This window comes from Pinus tabuliformis, chromosome 1_2 (genome assembly GCF_031772625.1).
Source record: "Pinus tabuliformis cultivar Carrire ecotype Pingquan chromosome 1_2, CPIR1, whole genome shotgun sequence".
Taxonomy (NCBI): Eukaryota; Viridiplantae; Streptophyta; class Pinopsida; order Pinales; family Pinaceae; genus Pinus; species Pinus tabuliformis.
The window spans coordinates 485,299,583-485,324,730 of NC_142298.1; the positions used below are offsets into that span (position 1 = coordinate 485,299,583).

Genomic DNA, 25,148 nt, shown 5'->3' on the forward strand with positions numbered 1-25,148 from the left:
AGCTCGTACTCATGTTGCACTCGTCATTGTGCTACACCTGGTCATTGAGCTGCTCCCATCACTGTGCTGTTCCTTACTAACATGCCCATCATGCTGCATCTTTACTAACATGACCATCATGCTGCGTCTTTATCGCTGCTGCAATACCATGATCTTCATCACTGCTTCTTCATCACTGCTGTAACATAGAGGCCTTTACCGTAGTATCACTAGGATCACTTGCTGCACTGAGTTCCTCCGAGACTATGAGATCACATCTATGTATGATCATGATTTATAATTACAGTCTTGATCAAGACTATGATCATTATCACTCTTCATTGAAGTATGACGAGTCTGCCTCATGCTATGATGATATAGTCTCCTTCTATGTGTATGCCGAGGATCTCTTCATCGAACCCTTGTTTCATTATCAAGTCATGGCAAGACTGTAATATATAGAGAGTAGATCTATGATTGTTGTTCAATGACTAGTCTGCTACAGGAGTGCCATTGAGATCTTGATGTCAAGACTGCTCCTTGTTATGCCGAGATTGTCCAGACTTCATGCCACCTCATCCAAGATCCTCTTTGCTATATCAACCCAGATCTAGCACCTACAGGTATGCCGAGAATATACCTCTATCCGAGAACCTTGCATCTATATGTTGTGTCCTCATTTATCAAGTGTTATGTTGAGACTACAAAGATGCGTGGGCTTTATCATGCCATGCGAGATCTGGTCTGCCTGCATGAACAGGTCTCCTTTGACTGCGTGAACAGGTCTCCTTTGCTGCATGAACAGGTCTCTATTGACTGCGTGATAGGACTGTGTTTAGGCTTCTACAGGTAGCATATTAAGGCTCCTCCTTGACAGCGTATAAGGGCCTCTTGGACAACCTATTAGAGCCTCCATCTTTGACTGCGTATAAGTGTATTAGGGCCTCCATCTTTGACTGCGTATAAGTGTATTAGGGCCTCCATCTTTGACTGTGTATAAGGGCTTCTTGGATAGCGTATTAGGGCATCACTTAACAGCAGATTAGGGCATCACGTTGACTGTGTATTGGAGCTCCTTTAGACAGTGGATAGGAGCCTTCCCTTGACTACGGCTAGGGTACATCTGAACTGCGGCTAGGGCATCATACACTTAGCCCAGCGTATTCTTTAGTGTCTCTCCTTCACCAAAAACCCAAGACGTGGAGAGGAGGAGATCACATGAAGAAATGTGTGTGATCAAATGACTTCAAGTCCTCACCTATTTATACTAAAATGTAGATGATGAATAGACATGACTATTGGGCTTCTGAGCCTACACAAGTTGTTGGCCGACTTGACAATTTGTCTTGTAACACAAATAAATTCATAACTCCATGAATACTTGTCAGAATTGGATGATCTTTAGATCAATCCTACACCTCTCGATGAGAGGGATCCAATAAAAATATTAGCTGCCATAAATAAGATGACCCACATGGAGTTTGGCCCTAGTTGCCAATTTTAACATTGAAGATGCCTCTAAACCATCTGCAAGGGCTTAGATGATGGTATACGTGATGCCACATCACTATACAGGTCCTGGGTCATCTGCCAAGTGCAAAATGTAACTGTGGGGCCAACTGGGTATGGTGAACCAAGTGCATCTTCCTCATCCAATAGGTGAACCACAAGCAATCTCTGAATGACTCTAGGGATCCATGGAATGCTGTCTACCGCTGTTGAGGCCCTTGGCTCTCTACACACACCTTACATGTGCCAATGTAGTCCTTTGGAGGGTTAGGATGCCGTATAGGGAGACCAAACCCAAAATGGAGACCATCTGTAATCCTGCATAAGATCCATTGCATCCTTGTGCCTTCGAGCATACCAAATCATTAAAGAAATCACGTAAAAGGGTTTAGAAACCATGGAAAACAAGTGGGCACCTCATAATGGCATGCCCTTCCATAGTGGGGCTTTGGCATGTGCTAATGCCTCCAAGCTCCAAATGGGGTTAACCAAGTATCCTATTAGGTGGTATCTATGTGAAAATTCCTATACTTGAAGGAACCCCTACTATAGCAAATTTGAATCTACTTCACCTACTTGATTTTTAATATACATTAACCAAGTTATTCTTCTAAATACTGAAGCAAATTACTTCTACAACCTACACTAATTAAATATTTGATCTCATGAAACAAAAAACGGAGCAAAGAACAAGATACATAGGACGCTTATTTTTGGACACAATAGTCCCCAGAAAAACCCAAAGCGGAAAAACCGGTGCAACAGTTCTGAGGGTTTATTATTATGTAGGAGAAATATCTGAATACAAATCTAGGATGCTCCTCTAGCAATCCTTTACAGAGAAAATACTAGCAGAAAATCTGAGTGAGTTTTACCTCACTTCACCCGGTAGAATTCTCGTTGATTTGGCACAAGACTGGCTAACCCCGATTATTTCTGCGCTGGCTTTGCGCAACTCTTTTGCCCTCTGCGTCAACTCTCTCTATAGTTCCGCAGGTCTCGACAGTTTCGGCTGTTCCGACAGTTTTGGATTCTATGTGACAGATAATTTTTCTGCTCTGCGCTGGCCCTTCTGGCTCTGTGTCAGGACTGCGTGGGCCCAGACTACCCCAGCGTCAGCCTTTTCCGACTACTGCACTGCCTCTCTGCAAGCTCTCTTCGCCTCCTTGTCAGTATTCTTCGGAAAGTCCTTTCGGATTCTCACTGCCCCTCTGCTGCAAGATCTCCCCAATCGATTTTCCTCCTGAGAACTTCTCACCTCAGAAAATCGATTTCCTCAATCTCTCTGTGTGTGTTTCCAAATGAACTCCAAGCCTCCATTTTATACTTTTCTTGTTGAGTCTTCAATGATCGAGATTAAGTCTCTAATCAACGACTAAGATTAAAACATGACTTGATTCGCCTTCTAGATCATTCTCACCCATATTTTGATTAATACCCATTAATATTTTAATTTTCCTAAGTTTAGACTTAGGAACCCCATTAAAAATATTAATTATTTTAATAAAATACAATCCGGGTGGAATTTCACCAAATGGTTTTTGGGTTCTTTAGAACTCATATGCCTTAGCCTCTCCACCAATTTTCAAGGCTAGAGCACTTCCAATGCTACCAAAAACTAACACTCCCTCTTAGTGAGGAAAGTGCTCTAGCAACAATGTCCACCTGCATGCTGCTCTATTTCTGAAGCACCTCCTTTCTGCACTACTGCTGCCACCAACACTGTGTTGCTGCTGCTATTGTACTGCTGCCCATGACACTGCCACTGCCACTGCTGCATCTGTACTACAACTCCCTCTCAAATGCTGCATCTGCTATGCTGCTAACACTGCCACTGCTAACACTGCATCTGTACTGCAACTCAGTTATTGAGAGAAACAACTGAAAAACATCCAAAATTAGTTGAACTTAACTGTGTTCAACATAATACAATGAATGTTGGAATCTGATTGTCGCTGATTCTGATCCTCTGAATCTTCTGCGTTGCTGCTGACTCTTGCAGCGCTGCCAACCTTGCTCTGCGCTGATCAGTCTCTAGTCCCCAGCTACGACATCTGTCCTCCAAACACTCCATTGCATCATCTGACACAAAGTCCATCTTGCTATTGCCGAATCTTGGGCTCCCGTAGCAAGGAATTGATCCAAGAGATGGACTTCTCAAAGATCCTGCCCACATGTAGTCCTCTCGACTACAGCTCAATATCGCCCCATCTCTCACTTGGAGATGCGTGGGCACTCATGGCAAACTCATACTCTTCAATCTTTGTCGAAGCAGCCTTAGGATCACGTTTCTCATCCTTGTCCTTTTTCTTCAAAGGACACTGGGATGCATAGTGGCCCATCTCGCCACAACTGAAACATTTCACCTTCGAAATGTCCTTCTTTCGCTTTGGCTTCTGTTGTCCCTTCGATGCTAGAGCGACTTTCTCCTCCTCCTTCGTCTTTGTGCCACTCGCACTACTGCTACTGAGGTTGACCTTCACTAGGTCCCTCCTTAACTCCTCCTGTTGAAGAGCGCTCACATCTCCTCCCATGAAGGTAGTTTTATCTGCCCAATATGCTTTGGATGAAAACTTGCCATTCATCTGAGGCTCCATTTAGGGCTACCTCACCATCGCGGTTAGTTGAGGAGTAGACCCCACTGCACCAAGTTGGTCTTTAGTGTCTTGAAGACGCTGAAGATAGAGGTTCACCCCTCCTCCTTTCTACATCAAAGTTCGCTGCAACTTCTACTCGAAATACATCTTCCACTGTTCGGAAGAGCCTTCATACAGAGATGACAAGGCTTCCCACATCTCCCGTGCTGTATCCTTGTCGTGCAAGTGTGAGACTACATGATCTCGAACTCCATCGAGAATGAACCTCTTCGCCTTCCCCTGCTTGACCTTGTATTTCTTCTTTTGATCGTTGTCGGCAGGAACAACAACAACACTTTTGACGTAGGCCTCAAGATCATATTCCTCCAGAACAACTAAGATTCTGGTCTTCCATATGACATAGTCAGAGGCTCTGTCCAACCTGTCCTGATCTTTGAGCCCATGCGATGCCATCTCACCCAACTGTTGAACTGACTCCTCTTGTCACTGGTTAGCACTGCTCAACTGCTCAGTAATTGAGGAATTCGAACTTTTTGGCAGAAAGTTCTCTGAGGAGAAAATTTCCCTTCTACGTGTCTTCGTTCTTTTCTAGCGGATTTCTGCTTCAGCAGAAGCTGCGCCCTTCAAGCATTGCACTGAGGCTCTGCGTCACTCCCTCTGCCTTTGCAAACTCACAAACTGGAAATTGTACCTCTTTGTTGTCTCACTCAGAGAGATATTTCCTTGGATCTACTTCCCAACAAGGACTGTGCAATCCTTTCAAGGGGATTCAAATTACTATCAAGTGCAGCTTTCAGCCTCACTACTCAGCACTGGATCTGCTCTTCTTGTTTCAAAATCATTGCTCTGATACCATGAGAAAATTCCTATACTCGAAGGAACCCCTACTGCAGCAAATCTAAATCTATGTTGCAGGAAACGTGGGGCAGAAGGGCGTTTCCGTACGGAAACGGGTACGAAACGCTGAAACGCGTTTGGTACGGCCCTGAAACGCGTTTCAGGCCGTACTGCCACGTTTCACGAAACTGAAACGTGGCCAGTACGGCCTGAAATGCGTTTCAGGGCCGTACGACCCACGTTTCAGCATTTACTTGTGTTTTATTTTATTTGTTTTCTAATCTATTCTTACGTTAGCCTAGTGACTTCTAGTTGCTTCCAAATGCCTGTCTAAAGTTATAAAAGTGAACTTTTGCCCTAGTGTTGATATGCAGTTCATGGTAATGTTAAATTCTTAAAGTAAAAGTGATATTCTCCTTTATTTTTCATTTTCATCCTTTTACTTAAATTTTTAACATTACCATGAAATGACTCAGGATGTTTGAGAGTGGTTTCGCCCTCATTGGATTTCATATGGAGAAAGTAGAATTTTAGATCTCACTCAAAATCCAGCAGACTTATCTGTTTTTCAGGATTTCAGGATTGGGGGGATTGCAATGTTTCCATTGGATCTTATCATGTACTAGGGTATGGAACTTGTATTTAATCAAGAGAACCAAGCCCTATATGCAAGGGAGACTCCCAATAATCAAGAGAATGTAGGGTACTAGGGTATGAAACTTATATTTAATCAAGAGCATTAAGGTTGTTCGACTATGTAGGAGGAGACTCCCAATCAAGCACGAGACAAGAAATTAGAAATTTCTCGTGGCTGATTTTGGATATTTCTATTTTCATTATGTGATTATTCATGAGTAAATGTGATGCAAATTTAGATACTTATAGTTTATGCATTGACAATTGACAGTTTTATCATAATGTAATAAATTAGAATGTACCATATATGCTTTATGATTGCACATATTTCTTAAATGTCCTAATATATATATATATATATATATATATTCGCGTTTCCCCGTTTCCAAAATTTGGGGAGGTCGCGTTTCGTATCGCTTCCCGTTTCGGAAACTCGTACCCGTTTCCCCGTTTCGTGCAACCTTGATCTAAATCTACTTCACCTACTTGATTTTTAATATATATTAACCAAGTTATTCTTCTGAATACTGAAGCAAATTACTTCTGCAGTCTACACTAATTAAATAACTGATCTCATGAAACAGAAAACAGAGCAAAGAACAAGATACATAGGACACAATAGTCCTCGGAAAAACCCAATGTAGGAAAACCGATGTAGCTGTTCTGAGGGTTTATTATTATGCAGGAGAATTATCTGAATACAGATCTAGGATGCTCCTCTAGCAATCCTTTACAGAGAAAATACTGGTGGAAAATCTGAGTGAGTTTTATCTCACTTCACCCGGCAGAATTCACAATGATCCGGCACAAGATTGGCTAACCCCGACTATTTTTGCGTTGGCTCTGCGTCACCTCTTTTGCCCTCTGCGTCAGCTCTCTCAGCTATTCTGACAGTTCCCAGCAGTTCCGGCTGTTCTGGCAGTTCTTGGTAGTTCCAACTGTTTTGGGAGTTCCCGGTAGTTTCGACTGTTTCGACAGTTTTGGATTCTGTGTGATAGGCAACTTTTCTGCTTTGCGCCGGTCCTTCTGGCTCTCCGTTAGGACTGCATGGGCCTAGACTTGCCTAGTGTAAGCGTTTCCCGGCTACTACGCTGCATCTCTACAAGCTCCCTCCGTCTCTATGTCAGTATTCTCTGGAAAGTCCTTTTTCCGGATTCTCACTACCCCTCTGCTGCGAGATCTCCCCAATCAATTTTCCTACTGAGAACTTCTCATCTCAGAAAATCGATTTCTTCAATCTCTGTGTGTGTGTTTCCAAATGAACGCCAAGCCTCCATTTTATACTTTTCTTGTTGAGTCTTCAATGGCCGAGTTTAAGCCTCTAATCAACGGTTAAGATTAAAACATGATTTGATCCGCTTTCTAGATCATTCTCACCCTTATTTTGATTAATACCCATTAATATTTTAATTTTCCTAAGTTTAGACTTAGGAACTCCATTAAAAATATTAATTATTTTAATCAAATACAATTTGGGTGGAATTTCACCAAACTGTTTTTGGGTTCTTTAGAACTCATGTGCCTTCGCCTCTCCACCAATTTTGAAGGCTAGAGCACTTCTGATGCTACCAAAAACTAACAGTCTACCTTTAAAGGGGATAGTATGTCCAAGGTACATCCTTCAAAGAGTGGTGGAATGTGATAAAGAGATGAATGGAGTACTACTGTTGGTGTTTGTGTGCTCCCTAATACCATGTTGTTTACATTGCAAGGTCTACTACTGTTGGTGTTTGCGTGCTCCCTAAGTTTTGCGTTGGAGCCAGAGGAGGGTTGGACATGACTTCTCACAACTCTTGCTCATTTAAGATCGCTGAGATTCTTTCCTTCCATGGCAAGAAATTAGAAACCCCATCAAATCGATCCTCAACTTTCTAGTTGGTTACTAACATGGCTATCCTGAGCTTTATCTCTCAAGCTTGCTGAAGTAACCTGAAAATAATAGATCTGTTTTTCTCTCAGCGCTGTTGCTCTGATACCATGTTAAATCATCCTAAAACTAGTGATCTAAGCAAACAGATCAGATCTAGTTACTTGCTGGAATTATTAACTCTTGCATGCAGCGGAAAACGAGAAAAAACGATCACACGCATTGCACAATTATTTCTGCTTTTCTAGATCAGTTCATTATTTAAAAATATCTTCAGAACTTACAAGATCTCTCTTACAGGGGAAAATGACTTTGAGAAATTAATCAAACGAGTAGCAAACCTGAAAATTTCAGTAGGCACAAAAATTGAAGCAGCCTGCTATGCAATCTGTACGGTAGTAAGGGATCCATATTGCCTGTTCTAAAATCTGTAGGGCTGACTGTACGGCATGCTCTACTGGGCTGTACAACTGCTCTTCTTGCTGCTCACTGGCTGCCTTCTCTTTGCTGAACTACTGTTGATAGTCCTCACCAATGGCTGAAAATCAGATTTCTGATTTTCTCCTTCACTGATGTGACTTGTGACATGAATTTGCTCTGTCTTTGTCCTTTCTTTCTTTTATAACTTTAACATGAACCAAAAACCTAATCTTCAACAGTTGAGATCTAACTAAGAGATCAATGACTCTCTTTTAATTAGATAACTAAGTGACCCATTTTAATCACTTTATTAAAAAGGCGTTCACTTAATTAATTCATTAACAAAGTGAACTTCTAGAAAAATCATAGGATACATTTAATGACGATTTCCATAAGTAGACACCCTCATACAAACTACCTAAGCTACAAACACTAACAGTGCACACTTTAGAAATTCATGGAATTGGATGTATTTATTATACAGTTCAGTTTATGAGAAGTTAGGAACTTTAATGGTATGACTATGAACTCTACCTGTACTAGATTTAACAAAACAGCCTCACAGAGGCTGGAATGTGACATGTTAATACAAGTCATAGGGTAACTTGCACATATCAGATTTCACTTTTGAAGTAGGGCATGAAAAGAATGCTTGACCTTCTGCAGGTTAACAAGGTTGACATACAAAATCCTTTAGATGATAATAAGTGCATAAAATCCTTTTTATGATGCCATGATTCTTTTTGTACATGACAAAAAGAAACATTCCCAAGGGGAGAATCCAGATGTCCCCTACGCGAGGAACAAGTGACTGAAGATGAAACCACATGCTGTTATATTTTATCAGATATATGACCAAATCAGGCTTGATTACTCAATATATCAGTTTTAGCCCTGGGAACTGAATGCATTGCAGAATTTTCTTGAAGTATGTAGGAAGATATCTCAAGGAATTACTAGAATATCGAAAGAAAACTTTTTTTTTTTTTTTTTCTGACGTAGGCTGAAGAATAGTTTATTATATTTATTGATTTACAATGTAATTTGAGAGATATTTCTTTTGTATTTACATTTTGTTTATCTTATACAACTATATAGAGATTTATACAATGTACATTTTATGTACTCTGTTTTTGATGATGTCTCATAGATCTTGTTTGGGTTGTCTTTGGATGATAATAAAAGTTTAATGTCATTTTAGTTGAGTATTTATGAGGGTTTTTTTTAACAAAAACTGGAAATTTTATTTATTTATAAAAGCGCTGTCACTAGAGCACACAGCCAGAATTACATAGATGTGATGTCATTCAAAGTCTGATTGCTTCTGATATTGGATATTCAGAACATTCATGCTTCTAAAGTCCCCAGATTTTCTCAGGATTACATATTGAAACCCAGAACCAGCAGAGAAAAGACTATTCAGAAAATAAGCTCTATTACAAAATTTGTGAAAAGTTAAAACCTTGCATATTCTTAAAGCCTGTTACTTAAGTGTTGGAGACAGAAGAGTTGATGGAGGCTGGGAGGCATTTATATTCTCCACAGGTGGCTGTTTGTTCAAAGTAGAAGAGAAAGGAGCACCATTCATGAGACCCAAGGGCCCAGAGACAATTCACAGACAGTTATCCAGACCAGAATTAAGGAGTTTTGAGGCCACAGCTTCCAACACATCAACCCTGTGCTTCAGATGTAGGTGAAACTGATAGCCAAACCTTTCCGCCAAAACCCGCTGAGCCTTCAACTGCTGAGAGATGCTTGAGTATTCCTTCCAATTCTTTGCGCAATGCGCTCAGATCTTCCCCATGCTGATGGAGAGTATTGTGTGTAGCCAGCAATTTGTTGAAATACATAGCTTCTGTCAACGAGAGCCTGTTTTATGGCAAAGAATATAGAATTTGTTTCGCTGCCCACCTCGAGAAAGAATCACCCAAGCTTACTTGAGAGCGGGAGCGGGGAGTGACATTTTCAAAAGATCCTGGTTTGAGAGCAAATTTTTATATAATATATATTTTTATATATTTTGATGCATATATGTCAAGAAAAACATGTCGAATGATGAATTAGATATAAAAAACATAAAAACGTGGATTGAACCATATAACATGAATCATCTAGAAGTTATAATCTTCATCAACCACATCCACAAGTTAGTAACATACAACATATCAAGTCTCATGATTCATCAATCTTAGAGTTTCAACTTGTACTTGTAACCAATCTAATGACTGCGCAGGCCCAGTCAAATCATCCCTACGCTGTCCTAGAAAGAACAAATTCGGTCTGAAGGAAAGGCCACTCAGCTTGCCCACCAAACCACTGCAAAATGCTGCTAGATGCCAAGAGAATGTTTCCCTAAATTCTGGAACCGCCTCTATCATGAAACTCACTCCCCAAAGAGTGCGTGGTCCCTTACTGCGCCCAACTTGCTCCTCAACAACTCGAATCTCCCTATGGAAATCTTCCAGAACAACTCCAAGAATTTAGCAAAGTCTCCCCTAGGGTTGCACTCGAAGTCCACCGAAGTAAGAGTTGAGATCTCCCCTCGGAAATCTCGTGTGCTGAACAACACTCTGTTGACCCCAGCTAAACAGCTTGAGCAAACAATAATTTAGATATCAAATGAGCAAAAGCCCCAAAATGAGTGCTCCACCTCCCATTTATAATTTTTGCCCCTCTCTTGCCTTGTGGGCTCCACCCAACAAATTTCCTTTTCCCTCCTTCTCTCTCCACCTTCTGCTAGCTCTATGATTTTCCCTTTTTCTCTAAACTGGGTCTCTCTCTTTACCCAAAACTAATTCTTCTTTTGATTTATCCACTTTCCTAAGTTGTGGGCCAAAATTGGTGTTCACTTAATCAAAATTGCAAAAATGGTGGTGCTGCTTGCTGATTTTAATTAGAGGGGACATCACAGTCCTCCCATCCCAATTGTTGCTTTTCCTCAAGCAACCGTAGCACTGGATGCTGCAAAACTTGCTCACCCTTCCTTGTGGCATCCTCATTGGGCAGGTTCTTCCACTTGATCAGAAACTTCTTGATAACTCTGCTCCTCAGTCTCCTCTCCTTGGTATCTGAAATGGCCTCTGGATCCAAGACCAAGTGCCCCTAATCATCCAAGGGGGGCAACTTTGTAACTGCTCTTACTTGCTGCGCCAACACCTTTTTTAGGGAAGATACATGAAACACATTGTGGACCTTGCTCCCTGGGGGCAGCTCCGACTCATACGCTACCTCCCCAACTTGCTCGGTGACCCGGTAAAGTTTATAAAAATGGGGCTTAAGCTTCTCCACCCCCTTCTGCTTGAGAGTGGTCTGTTGGTATGGCTGGAGTCTCAAAAAGACTAAATCTCCAACCTCAAACTGTCTCTCTATTCTGCCCTTGTCTGCATACAATTTTTGTTGGTTTTGCGTAGTCTACAGGTTATCCTTGAGAGCTCTAAGGATATCTTCACTCTCCTGTATCCAATCTTTGGCCCCAGGGGCCCTGTTGTCTCCAAAAATCATGTCAACAAATTTCACTGCATCATAACCATACAAAGCTCAGAATGGAGACATACCTATGGACATGTGGTAGGTAGTGTTGTAGCAATACTTGCCAAGATGCAACCACCGTATCCATGCACGCTGCTGACCAGTCACATAGTTATGCAAGTAGCCCTCTAGCCACTTGTTCACGATCTCTGTCTGCCCGCTGGTCTACGGGTGGTAGCTAGTACTGGGAGTGAGCTTAGTACCCACAAGTCGGAACAACACTTGCCAGAACTTGCCCATAAATCAGCTATACCGGTCATTGACAATGGTCTGTGGAAGACCATGTAGCTTGAACACCTCTTTGAAAAATAACTCTGCTACTTGCGAGGCTGAGTACTGAGCGGAGATGGCAAAGAAGTGGGCGAACTTGGCCAATCTATTGACCACCACATAGATGCCATCCTTTCCCCGCACTTCTTCGTCAAATCGGTCAAGGGAGCTGCTAGCCACTTGTTCACGATCTCCATCTGCCCATTGGTCTGAGGGTGGTAGCTAGTACTGGGAGTGAACTTAGTACCCACAAGTCGGAACAACACTTGCCAGAACTTGCCCATAAATCGGCTATCCCGGTCACTGACAATGTCTTTGGAAGACCATGTAGCCTGAACACCTCTTTCAAAAATAACTTTGCTACCTGCGAGGCTGATTACCGAGCGAAGATGGCAAAGAAGTGGGTGAACTTGGTCAATCTATTGACCACCACGCAGATGCAATCCTTGCCCTGCACTTCTTTGTCCAATCGGTCAAGGGAGCTGCCAACTGTGAGAACCCTAACACAAACTTCCTATAGTAGTTGCAAATACCCAGGAATCCCCGCGACTCTGTCACATTCGTGGGTGTAGGCCAATCTAGGATGACCCTGATCTTCTCTTGGTGAACTCGTACCCCATCCTCACCAATAATGTGGCCAAGATACAACATCTTTGTAAGTCCAAACTCACATTTGGATATCTTGGCATATAGTTGTTGCTCCTCTAGGATGCGCAACACCTCCAAGTGCTAGAGGTGCTCTTCCCCTATCCTGCTATAGATCAAAATATCGTCGAAGAAGACCAAAACGTGCCTGCATAACTGTTTGCGGAACACATGGTTCATACAGGACTGGAAAGTGGTAGGTGCATTAGTTAGCCTGAAGGGCATCACCAAGAACTCAAAGTGGCTGTAATGACACCTGAAGATCGTCTTTGGGATATCCTGCTCCCTCGCTTGAATCTGATGATACATCGATCACAAATCTATCTTAGAGAAGTACTTGGCTCCTCTAAGATCATCCATCAAAGCATCTATACGTGGTATCGGGTATCGGTTCTTCAGGGTCTTCTTGTTCAGGGCCTTGTAGTCTATGCACATACGGAGTGCCGCGTCCTTCTTCACTAGTACCACTGATGAGGTGAAGGGACTAGAGCTAGGCTGGATGTGTCCCAAGGCGAGCAACTCTTGTATCACGTTCTTGATCTTATCTTGATAAGCCTTGGGCTACCGGTATGGTGTGGAGATCACTGTGTGTACACCCTCCTCTAACTCAATGGTGTGCTCAAAGCCCCTATTAGGTGGTCGTCCCAGTGGAATGTCCCTGCATATTGCTGGGTACCTGTCTAGAATGGCCTGAATGTCTGGGTGTGGTGGCTTAGGCCCGTCCCATGCATCTGATATCCGAAGTTCCACAACCCATAGTTTCACAAGGGCAACGCAGGGCATCATTGTAGCAGACAACATAGTTTAACAGGGGGAGTGCAGGGCATAATTGTAGCAATTATTGTGCCATCTGGGCTTGACATATTACCACCTGGGTTTGATCACGCTTGCCATTGAGGCAAGCCCAGGTGCACCAATTCCACATTATTGTACTTTTCACCCAGATTATAATAAAATGGCTCAGCGGTTGGATATGCTTGGACTTCTTATGTGTGTGCACTATATGTTTCAATTTTATGGTGGTGTTTTTATTATTTTCTTTGCATAGCACTATTTTCCTTAGTTTGGAACATTACTCATAACGACAACTTTCATTAAACAAAGTGATTATTAGGCATGATTTAATTAATAGCGCTTGAGGTGGCATTCGTGGAGGAATATTTGATGGAATGCCTCAGTGTAATAGCTCGTTGGAATTGGAAAGAGGAGATCTACAAGATGGGATGAAGAAGAGTTGCTCCCTGTGGCCAGAGAGAGTATGGTGGGTGATTTACCATTTTCTTGGATTAAAATTGACTTTAATTAGTCACTTAATTAATTAAAAATAAAAAGGGAAAATAATTAATTGGAGGAAAAAAACCAAATTGACTTAAAATAAAATTAAAAAGTCACTTAAGTTAAAGTCAAGGGAGGAGCTTCTAGATCAATAATAAAATAATAAAATAAGATGCTCCTAGAGGCTTGGGGATCTATCTTTGGAGTCTTTAAAATGAGGAGGAGATCATTGGGAACATCTTGGAGTTGAGTATTTTTCTTATATAGAGGTTTGAGAACGAGTTTCCCAGGACGAAAACCTTTGGGTTTCCATTTCTTGTGAGTTGGACAAAAACCCAACCCACCATTGAGGAGATTTCACCCAGAAATCTCTCGGAGCTTCAACAATGTTATTGGAGATCAGACCTACAACAGATCTGAAGATTGGGGTGAAGATCATTCAGATTCTCAATTTGGGTGTTAGTTTCTAGTTGCCATGTTGGAGGCCAGGTTCAGTATTGCCGTAGATTATTTGGTCACCATCATTGTCTCAGCTACTTCCAACTATTGTATTTTCATATTTTATATCATTACAAGTAAAGTTGAGTTTGTTGCACATATTCCGTGTTCTACGTGTATTTGCAATATTTATTAATTTTCCGTAGTAGCAGCACTCTTTATTTTTGGGTTTATATGTTATCTGCCAGAAATTTCTTGGTGCATTTTCATGGTATTGTTGAATAGAATTCTTGACATATTTTCCTGAAGAGAATTTTCTTAAATTTAACAGCAAAATCTAAACAGGACATTACAGTGGTATCCGAGCTGAGTTTCAGATTGTATTTTCCAGTTTTGCCATTAAATTGATGGTTGAATTTGTGCAAATTGTTATTTAAATTGATGGCATAATTTTCGGAAGCAGTTTTCAACAAAATTTATATTTTGGACATTACTTCTTACCTTTTGGTAGGAAAGGTAAGATAAAGCAGAATGTCGATTTTTACTTCAAGAATTTTGTAATACCATTAATTACCAAGGTCACAAACTCCTCAATGCTTAACCTCATATCTTTGTTTTGTCTTAAAAGGTTGTTAGACAGAAAACTAAAGGGTGGGTTAGGGGGTGCCTAGATGCCCCTTAGCACTCTCCCTTTTGGGAAACATGCTCCTCACACAGGGGACATGTTTCCCCATGTGTTTCCCTGCATTTCCTAAGGGGGGTGGGGAAACATTTCCCAAGGTCCCCTGCTCCCTAAAACATGGGAGGGGGTCGTGTCACCAACCCCGGGTGATGCATCCTTGTGGAACATTGCTTTTAACTGTGGAGTTAATCATTACGAGAAGGATTATCCTAGAGGTGTTAGAGGTCCTAATGGTCCTCAACTTGATCAAGGACTGAAAGATCCAAAAAGTCAGAGAAGTCAAAAGAAGGTAGCTGTAGTTTTTAAAGAAAAAACATCTAAGAAAGAAATCCCTCAATCCCTAAAAAATGTTGGTCAAGACTCATCTAAGAAAGAAATCCCTCAATCCCTCAAAATTGTTGGTCAAGACTCAGAATCCCTTTTGTAAATTCAAGCATACTTAAATAATTTTTCATTAGAAGGTTGATAAATGGTGTTGAGGCTCATATCTTAGTAGATAGAGGATTTCTCAGAATTTCTTCAAAAAATTTGTAAAAAAGGCACATATACAAACTGAGGTCTGATACAATTTATTATGTGCAGCCAGTAAATGGCAGCAAGAGAGCATTGCAGCGCAATTTCTCTTAGCATTCCCATCTCCATACAGGTGTGTAGCGGTCATCAAGATTTTGATGGTATGGAGAATAGCAGTTGTGATGCTATTCCAGGCTATAATACTATGAATGAATATTTTCAAGAGGATATTCTTCTTTACCCTAGATGTCATAATCTTAGATTTCTAAATGAGAAAGAATTTAACTATACGGTGATAAATATGATCCACAAATTTCTCTTGTTTCAAGCAAATGCGATAACTAGGAAAGGAAAGCATTGTTTTTCTGTAGTTGACAAGTAGAGTCACTGTGAGAAAATAGAAAATAGAAATTTGGATATAAATTTTAATCTATTATTTGTCACTGCAAGAACCACCCTTCACATGCTTGAACTGGACTTTCATTTATTTAGACCAAATGTTCTTTAGAGAAGTGAACCACTTGTTGCTCATGACTGTAAATAGCCACACATTTCTGATGATAAGTATAGCATTAATGCTCCTGGTTTGCGGCTGCATTCTGAGGATTCATGTCAATATCTGATACAGGAATTGGGACCAATTCGAAACAAACAAGACTCTCTTTGGTGTCAAAAGCACATATGATGAAGAGCTTTACACTACAAAACTTGAAAGAGGGCCACAGACGAAGGACCTGGAGAAAGAGGCATATAGAATTGCCAGAGAAATTGAAGGACAGGTGACCAGGAACTTTCATTTAGCAGAGGTAAACTTCAATTCAAATCCATGATTAGTGTTGGTGCTTGTGTCATTTTACATGGATTACTATCAACATTTCTTGTTTTATACACAAATCATAACCGAAGGTTCTGTAATCTGTTTGTTTCTGTATTGTTCTTTTCTTTTTAATTCTGATGTTATGATACTGCAGATAATCTGTTCCTTATTTTAACATTTTTTTATATATTTGTGCTGTATAGGAAAGAGGCATTCACGTTCCTAATGAGTTAGACTCATTGGATGAGGAAAGTAGGTTTTCATCTGTGCTTAGAGAATTGGGTGATGATGTAGGAGAAGATGATGAAGACACATGCATTGACAACCACAATGACGAAACATTTAGCAGTAATTTTTCCTACAATGGAGTTGCACCTATTGTTTGTAAAGACAACAATGGGTGCATTCCTGATATAACTAGATCTGAAAAGAATTCTAATCATACGTACGTATCATCGGCAGATTCTGCAAAGGTATGTTTCATTTTCTTACTATGCTAGGAATTCTAAAAATAAGAATGAATCCACCTACCTACAAAACAGCCTGCCAATCTTAGCTAGAATATATACAACTATCTCAAGTAGGCATTATTAGAATATTGGGTTTGAAATTAAAGACTTTTGCTTATTGTGGCATTTGGAAATATAGGAATGAATATGCACACTCCTGGAAGTTAGCATTTTATGTTTATGGATGGTTACTGTTATAAGGAGGTCTACCAGTGTGGTTGACAGTATTAAGATTGATTGCAACAAGAGTTCAAACAAAGGCAGTTGAAATTATTGAAGGATTATGAGTGTCTTAGTGCAGCATTGCATCTGCTGTCAAGCTCTATAGTTATTATGTGTGTCTTAGTGCAGCATTGCATCTGCTGTCAAGCTCTATAGTTAGGGCCTTTCTTTATGTTGGTGGTGAAAACTATAATTTTTTTTTTTTTTTTGAAACGGGTTATTCTCATTTTGTAATCTGTAATATGTTCATCTTCAAAGTATGTAATATAAAGGGACCTCAACTAAAAAGTAATCATAACATAATGACAAATGATAAAAGCTTGATTATAAATATTTTGATATGAGATTGTCATTCTGTATTTCGGTAAGTATCTATTTTACTGTGCTTACTTTCGTTAATATTGGTTAAGTCCATTAAAACTTTTATGGTGAGAATAATAGTAGGTGACAAGTGCTAAATAGCAATTTATCATAACGTATTTGTAAATTTATAACTCCCATGATTAGTATACACACCCACTGGACACTCCACCACTGCTCTATCAATCAGCCCACTGATTTCTCCAATAATCCATCTGTTGATTGACCCCATTCCATGTTTGGATACTATGTGTTACACCTCATACTGTATGAGGTTCCACTTCGTGTTTTTTATCACATTGGTGGAGATTTGCTGCTGGTTCCTTGGAGGTCTTTAGCTTGGGGGAGTCTTACTTCTCCTTCCTTGGACGATTGTGCTTGCTACTTGGTGGTCTTCTCACATGTACTTGCCTTGTTGATCACCCCTTTATTGCACTTATGGATGGCTGTGGAGCATACTATCTGTTAGGCTTTTGTAGCATCGGACGTGTGTTCTAGTACCGATTTGTGTCAGAGAGGCTAAAATCATGAGATCTTCAAAACCTGGAAAAAGTTTCACAAGATAAGCTTGTGAAAGGCCTTAATTAAATTAATTAGCCATCATTTAAATTTTTCCTAAGTCTAACTTAGGAAAACTTGTTAATTTATAGCAATTAATTAAGGAAAAGTGATAATTCTCTAGAAACTCACATGGATTGAGTCGTTAATAAGGATCTAATCATGGCTGTTGGTTCACCAATCAGAGATTATAAGAGAAGGACAATGGGGATGAAGTGAGACACATCAGGAGAGCGAGTTCCTTGGCAGATTGAGCTATCTAGTTGCAGAGATTGAGCAGGGAAGAAGAGTTCAAGCCAAAAGGGACACAAAGGCAAGGGGGAGAAAAGATAGCAAGTTTCAGTGAATTTCCAGTGCCGGAGAGTGAACAGCAAGAGGGCCACATTATTCCTCAGTGAGGCTGCACAAGCAATTTCAGAGGGAGTTCGATTTAGCTGAAGGAGAAGGTGATTCAGCTGCTGTTGGGCATAATGACAACATTAGAGCAAATCATTTCTGGAGGCTGAGTTGGGCATAATGACAACTTTAGAGCAGTTCCACAGATAGTGCGAGTAGAGGCTGCGCAAATGCTGATGCAGGGGTTTCGTATAGCTCAATTGGGCCACTTTTTGGAGGTGGGATTAGTGTTGGGTGAGATAAATTGTCTCACCAATATTTTGGCCAGTTTTTTTTTCAGAAGAAAAAAGCATGATATATTCATATAAAAAGAGATTACATGATGCAAAATGCAAGAAGCATATGCAATAACGTGGACCGAGCCACATACAAATCTGTATAAACAGATCACCAAATATAGCCCCGAAAGACCAAATATGCCCAGAAACATGGCAAACACATCTATAAGGTGCAGAAATTTATTTTGGCCCCGAAAGACCAAATTTTGGCCAGTTTATTTTGCTAAGGATTGCTAGTTTGGGCTGCCAGATATTGTACTTAGATTTTGCTGCTGCATATAATAAAATAAACCCTCATTTGTTGCACCAATTTTTCCAGTTGGGTTTTTCTGGGGACTTTGTCCAAAAATAATGATGTCATTTTTATTTTGTGTGTTAATTTTTTCTTAGGGCTATATTGTTTTTTGCTTTAGATAATTGCATTTCATCATTTACATATTAAATTAACCCCACAACATCATAACATTATTCAACAACATATGCAATTATATAGAAAGAACAATATCATTATCAATGCAACGAAACTTAAAGGAACAATAGAAGAAAAGTATTCACACATAGAGACACTAGGATTGGTCGGAGACCATGGCAAAACCCACTACGGGGAAAACCCTTTCAAATTCTTCTTTTCATTAGATTGTCATAAAATGTTCAGCAAAGAGAGAGTACAATGATCCATATCTTTAACCATAAAACTATCTAGCAAAATCAACTAATCAACATCCAAGAGATGAACCCAACAATGCTAATAATCTAAACCCTGATTCAGAAGCCTTCGATCCACTGCCATTGTTTGCAGTCAACTTGTCGCGTTCTATGGTCAACTGTGGTCAACTGGAAAACCAAATCCTATTTTCTAGCCGCAGAGAAGACGAGTTATGTGTGCGACTGAAAGGCTTCAATTGCATGGATGAGCCCGCTTGCATTTAGTTGCAGCTGAGATTTCACCGTGGCAAGCCTGTGGTTGAGACTCAAAACCCTAAAACAAAAATGCGAACTTCAGACCCTGCAATTTTAACTTCATGCGAACCAATTCTTCGTGAACCTGCCCTAGACCTATGTGATCCAAAACAAAGGAGAGAATAGAAGAATACTTCATAATGATTGTTGTCCAAATGATGATCACTTGACTTGTATTTATAGCCTTCCTAGGGTGTCCAATTTGCTTTAGGGCCGACCTAAGCAAATGTGCACGCGGGATTTAATTCAAAAACACGCTTTCCCTTGTCCAAGTCAATTGCTTCAAAATTCAAATTGGTCCTCTCGAAAAGAGGAATCTAGTCCCATGATTGGAATTTGTCATTGAGCTGCCGAGTTAACATGTGCATCTATTTTCTTAGTTACATATTTTTTTTTTTGCAGCATAATTTTATTGTGAAGACATTGTAGTGTGATTTGTTCGTTGTTTGCCGTAGCAAATAAACTGCATAATTAATTTGTTAGAAGAAGAATGTTCAGTTGTATTTCAAGGAATTTTCACATGGTATCAGAGTGGTGTTGAAGATAAACTAGAAGTTCAATAGCGAAGGAGAAATTTTATAGTTTAGAGGGAGATTCTGAGCAAAGTTTCTTTGATCTGTGCAGAGGCCAGCTAGGGTAGTGAATTAGTAGAGCAGGAGTTCGATTTTCAATTTGCAGCCAGTAGAAAATTCAATCAACCTCAGATGCAGAGATTTGTAGGTGTGGATTTGCCAGATAGAGGGTTCCGATGAGCAAATCAATGATTTCGTTGAATAGATTTGGGTGCAGTTGATTTGTAGCAGGTTTTGCAGCAACAGATCAACGCTGGGTGGAAGATGAAAGCACACACAAGAGGAAACTTTCAGTTTTCTTAGAGGGTTTCCAGATCTAGATTTAGGAGTAAATCTACAAATTCCAGTTGCAGCTAGCCGCATGATTTTGCTAGAGTAGCTAGTTCGAGTTGTTGAGATTGCAGATCGTGTGCCAGTTCACGGAAGGACATCCGGAAGGCTGAGTGATTAGTCTTAATGAGCAGCTGAAGGCAGGACATTGAGTGGAGAAGGATTTCCAGAGGCAAGTAGAAGCATATTTGCACATTCCTCAGGGAGTGCGAGTAGCAGCAGCAGGGCCGCAATGAAGAGGGATAGATTTCAGGTTTATTTTCTCAGTTTTGAGTTTCTCTGTGATGGCCACAACAGGACTCCGTGATCAGGATAGGCTTGATGGAGCCTCTATGGCATTTGGAAGGCCAGGATGACCTTGCTAGATGAGCATGGTTTGAAGATGTATGCAAAGAACTTTGTTGCCGTACCTTCAAATCAACAACAACTAGCAAACTATAACAAGGAGATGGCCAAAGCTTAGAGGATGATTCTTAATGGGGTTCGAGATCTGTAATGTTCCCAATTTTTGTGAGTGCAAAATTCACTAAGGAGTTTTGCCCATAATTGGTGATATTAAATAAAAAAGGAGAAACTATTATTTTGTGGGAGAAAAATGGAAATTATTATTTTAATGAAGAATGGCAACAAAGTAATATTTTATTAGTGGAAGGTAGGGACCACCAAGGGAGAGGACTAGCAATTATAAATAGAGCTTGGAGGCCTCCATTTGGTATCTTTGACAATTTAACACTAGTTCTCTTGCGCTGCTTAACGAAGACAACCTGTGCTGTTCAGCAAAAAGAATTTCCGATCGGGAATTCCACCCTCATTTTGGAGAAATTCCGGTATCGCCCTAGTTAGGCAATTTGGGGAGCTCAATTTAGAGTTTCCATTGGACATCATTGCAGGAGTTTACTCAACAACGGGCATTTCTTGAGCGAAGAGGTATTCTTGTCGAGTACATTGTGGGTTAGAGGCTCTGGGCTTTTGCAGGGAATTTTATTATTGTCAGATTGGAGTTTAGACAACGATTCGCCGGGTTAGATTGGAGGCTGTTACTTGCGTCGATTTTTCTATCTTTTGGCAGGGACGTAGAAGCTATTTGACCAAGTGTTGCACAAGGGTTTAAGGAAGTCTCCCAACGATTCGTCGGGTTAGATTGGAGGTTGTTACTTGCGTCAATTTTCTATCTTTTGGTAGGGGCGTAGAAGCTATTTGACCAAGTGTTGCACAAGGGTTTAAAGAAGTGGAGCCGGGAGAGATAAGGGTTGGAGTTAGGAGGCATTTATCAGTGGAGAATTTAGCCGGAGCTAAGAGAAATTTTCTGTGGTGGATTTGGGCATAACTCAGTAGTATCAAAACTGTGGGGCGTTTTTTGGCTAGATTAGGCAATTCACACTTGTTGGGGGTCATCGGGGGTTCATGGATTCAAGCCAAACCTTTTCTGGATTTATTGGGAGGAGTCTCTGGCGAATTTTATAAAAGTTTCCGGGTGATATTCGGGCCCGAAATCCTCATTCTTATAGTAGGGCATATTGTTGATTAAGTGGTAAATTTGCATCACTTTGTGGGTTTAGTTTTGGCTTGGAGTTGGGTCAAACCCTTTGTGGGTATTTTTGGGTATGAAGAGTGGAGTCTGTGGCTGCAATTTCAGGGTGATCCAGACATTCTTTAGAGCATAATCTTCAGTCCCATTCTAGTAGCAACAACAATACGTTCCCATGTAGTGTGCAGTACTAGATTGGGCCAGTATTTCCTCCATATCAAAGTTATCTCACTTGGGTTTTTCATAGTTTGCAGTAGCAAGCCCAGGTTCCATTTTCCTTACTCATTGTACTCATCATTCTTGAGATTATAAAATGGCTCAACTGTTCTGCTTTATTTTCCTGGTGTTTTGATATGCATGTGCGGTATCTGTTTATGGTTGTTGTTCTTTGTACATGTTTTTGTTATTTGCTATAAATTTTCAATTTGGAATATTACACTGGTATCAAAGCCATGATCTTGGCCAACTGTGGGGTTGCCAACTAGATTATGGGAGATTTGGGCATGTATGCACAGTGACGGGTTAAACCATATACAACCCATGGCTCAAAGAAAATTCAGTATGCAGGAATTCTGGGGTGGAATCCATTAGAATGATGAGAGGTTGGGCTAGTTGAGGAAGGTGATAGATCAAATCCATCCTCATCCTTACAGTAGAGACACTAGAGGTACACAGGTCGTGGGGGTGCAACCATCTACACCATGTGGGGAGAGTTGACAGAATCAGGGCATTAGATCTCCTCAAAAGGAGTAGACAGGACATGGATCGTTAGAGGGTGAGACCAAGGGGCGCTATTGTTGGTGGAAACTTGAACTTAGATATCAGGAGCCTGAGGAGGAGGTTGAGCATGAGGTTGAGGGCACACAAGATTGTGGGGAGCATGTACATGGAACTGTAGGATGATCAACATACTCTGGTAGGGGCTAGTTGGAGGAGGTGGCATCAATAGGCCATCAGGCAAGGCATTGTATGGAGATAATGCTCTCTTATTCGCATATTGGATGCAGGAGCTATTGAGGCTAGGCACAGTAGTGTCATTCCCGTTAGCATGTGAGGAGCTAGGTCGCTCAAGTCTACCAAGGAAGATGAGTTGGCGTAGCCCAAATCATGGTGGATTCACTAGCAAAGTAGTGGATGCATTGATGCATGTAGGATGGCCAAGGATGCAGGGTGGTGCGACAGTTGGCATGGGTGTTCAATGTTGCGCAAAGTCGTGCCACAGAGTTTAGTGTTCTGCAAAGGAGCACAAAAGTGCATGGAGTAGTGTCGTGTTGTGCGGGCGTGCAATGTGGAGTAGGAGGAGCGATTCACACCACATCGAGGTTTCACATGGAGTGACAACTACTTCGTCACATGAGGGATACTGGATGATTCAGGATGATATGGTGCTGGTAGTGGAGTCCAACAGTGCACAGAGGTTTGCAACTGGGTGTATTCGTGTGCCAAGGGGCACGAAGATACATGTTCTTATGCAGGGGAGCGTAGGGATGCTTGGCCGTATGTAGTGATGTGTGATGCTTCCCATTGGGATTTTGGAGCGTTATCACTAGGGAGACTACCTGATATAGACGACAGGCATGCCATTAGGAACAGTTCACCTAGAATCGATGAGGACATAGATGAGCATCATTTGATGATATCCATGGGGACTCACATGCCTCTCTCACTTCTACATTGTTTGCAGGCGCAGAGGAGTTGGATGTTGTCCCTTGATACCTTCATCACGAGCAGTAGGACATGAGAGGCTCACTCGAGACAATTAGTTGGGACACAGAGTATCCAGGGAGAGACTTCTCAGTGGTGGCATTTGGTCAAGGCACGAGTTGATGGGCGTAGGCTTAGAGAGTTGACCGTGAGTGAGCTGGATGGTGCACTATCGGTAGGAAAACCCGAGGAGTTATGTTAGCATGAGGTATAGGGGATGGTTGTCGTCGTTAGCAAGAGGATGCCTAGGCTCCAAGTAGTATCCAGGTACATCATCAGGAGTTGGGATAACATATTTCACTTTGTGGTCTGACAGGAGCAAGGCAGATTTGCATGCGTGGGACAAATTCTTAATACTTGGGGTCCATCTATCAGATACATATAGGGGTCAGAGAAGAGGTACAGAGGGGTCCCAATAGCTAGCAGTTTGTCACAACCGCAAGCAGGGAGGTTTGGGAGTTGTGTATCTCTAGTATGGCTATGAGATCCAGGGATCCAATTGATTGATAGGACACTCCATTCTATGATGAGCAGGATCATGGGAGAGGGTGATCTAGTTCACCTTGGGTGTGATGCATGGGAGATCGCTGAGACCTCCATTGTATGGCGAGGTAGATTTATCCTATTGTTACTCAGGACTGAGATTGACAGTGCATGGGTAAACATTGACATCATGGTGATGCTTGGGCAAGATAAGCTTGGCCTTCACAAATATTCCGTCATTAGGTTTTAGGAGGAAAGGATATAGTCTGAGCATGATGGGTAGTCTGTCATAGTCAGAGTGGCACAAGTCAGCATGGTGGCACCCTTCTGAGACTAGCATGGGATCCGGGTACAACAGGAATTGGCAGTTCAACTACCCACAAGGGTGAGCTGGTTTCTATAGGGTAAGATCATTCGGATCTTCCATTGGGTTCTAGTGATTCTCTGTTGACATGGGGAGCATCACTAGTATGGCAGGTTGTTCAACAACGAGGAGTGGTTTAGTGGTACATTTGGGACCCTGGCATTGGCTAGGCGAACTTTTGGAGTAGCAGGATATTGCTCGAGCATAAGCAATTTTTGGTGGGCAGGACTGTAATTTTCCCAATTTTTGTGAGTGCAAAATTCATTAAGGAGTTTTGCCAATTTTTTGTGATATTAAATAAAAAAGGAGAAAATATTATTTTGTGGGAGAAAAGTGGAAATTATTATTTTAATGAAGAATGGCGACAAAGTAATATTTTATTAGTGGAATGTGGGGACCACCAAGGGAGAGGGATAACAATTATAAATAGAGCTTGGAGGCCTCCATTTGGTATCTTTTGATTATTTGACAATTTAACACTAGTTCTCTTGAGTTGCTTAGGCAAGACAACCCATGCCGTTCAACACAAGGTTTTTCTGAGTGGGAATTCCACCCTCATTTTGGAGAACTTTGAGTGTCTCCCTAGTGAGGCATTTTGGGGAGCTCAATTTAGAGCTTCCATTGGACATCATTGCAAGAGTTTACTCAGCAGTGAGCATTTCTTGAGCGTAGAGGTATTTTTGTGGAGCACATTGTGGGAGCACGCTTGGGTTAGAGGCTCCGAGCTTTTGCAAGGAATTTTATTATTGTCAGACCAGAGTTTGCACAACAATTTGCCGGGCTAGATTGGAGGCTATTACCTGGGTCAAATTTTCTATCTTTTGGCAGGTGTGTAAAAGCTATTTGACCAAGTGTTGGACAAGGGTTTAAA

General features: G+C 41.1%; 1 protein-coding gene across 11 annotated transcripts in view; it reads left to right on the forward strand.

Annotated features, from left to right (window-relative positions):
* The window catches only part of LOC149206449 (polyadenylate-binding protein-interacting protein 3-like), a 338,082-nt gene that overhangs the window by 62,564 nt on the left and 250,370 nt on the right, over positions 1-25,148 (forward strand). For all 11 annotated transcript variants that reach the window (XM_089395426.1, XM_089395431.1, XM_089395432.1 and 8 more), the window contains 2 exons: positions 15,825-16,002; positions 16,217-16,486. In XM_089395426.1, coding sequence (XP_089251552.1) covers positions 15,825-16,002; positions 16,217-16,486 — 448 coding nt within the window. The remainder of the gene's footprint in view (positions 1-15,824; positions 16,003-16,216; positions 16,487-25,148) is intronic.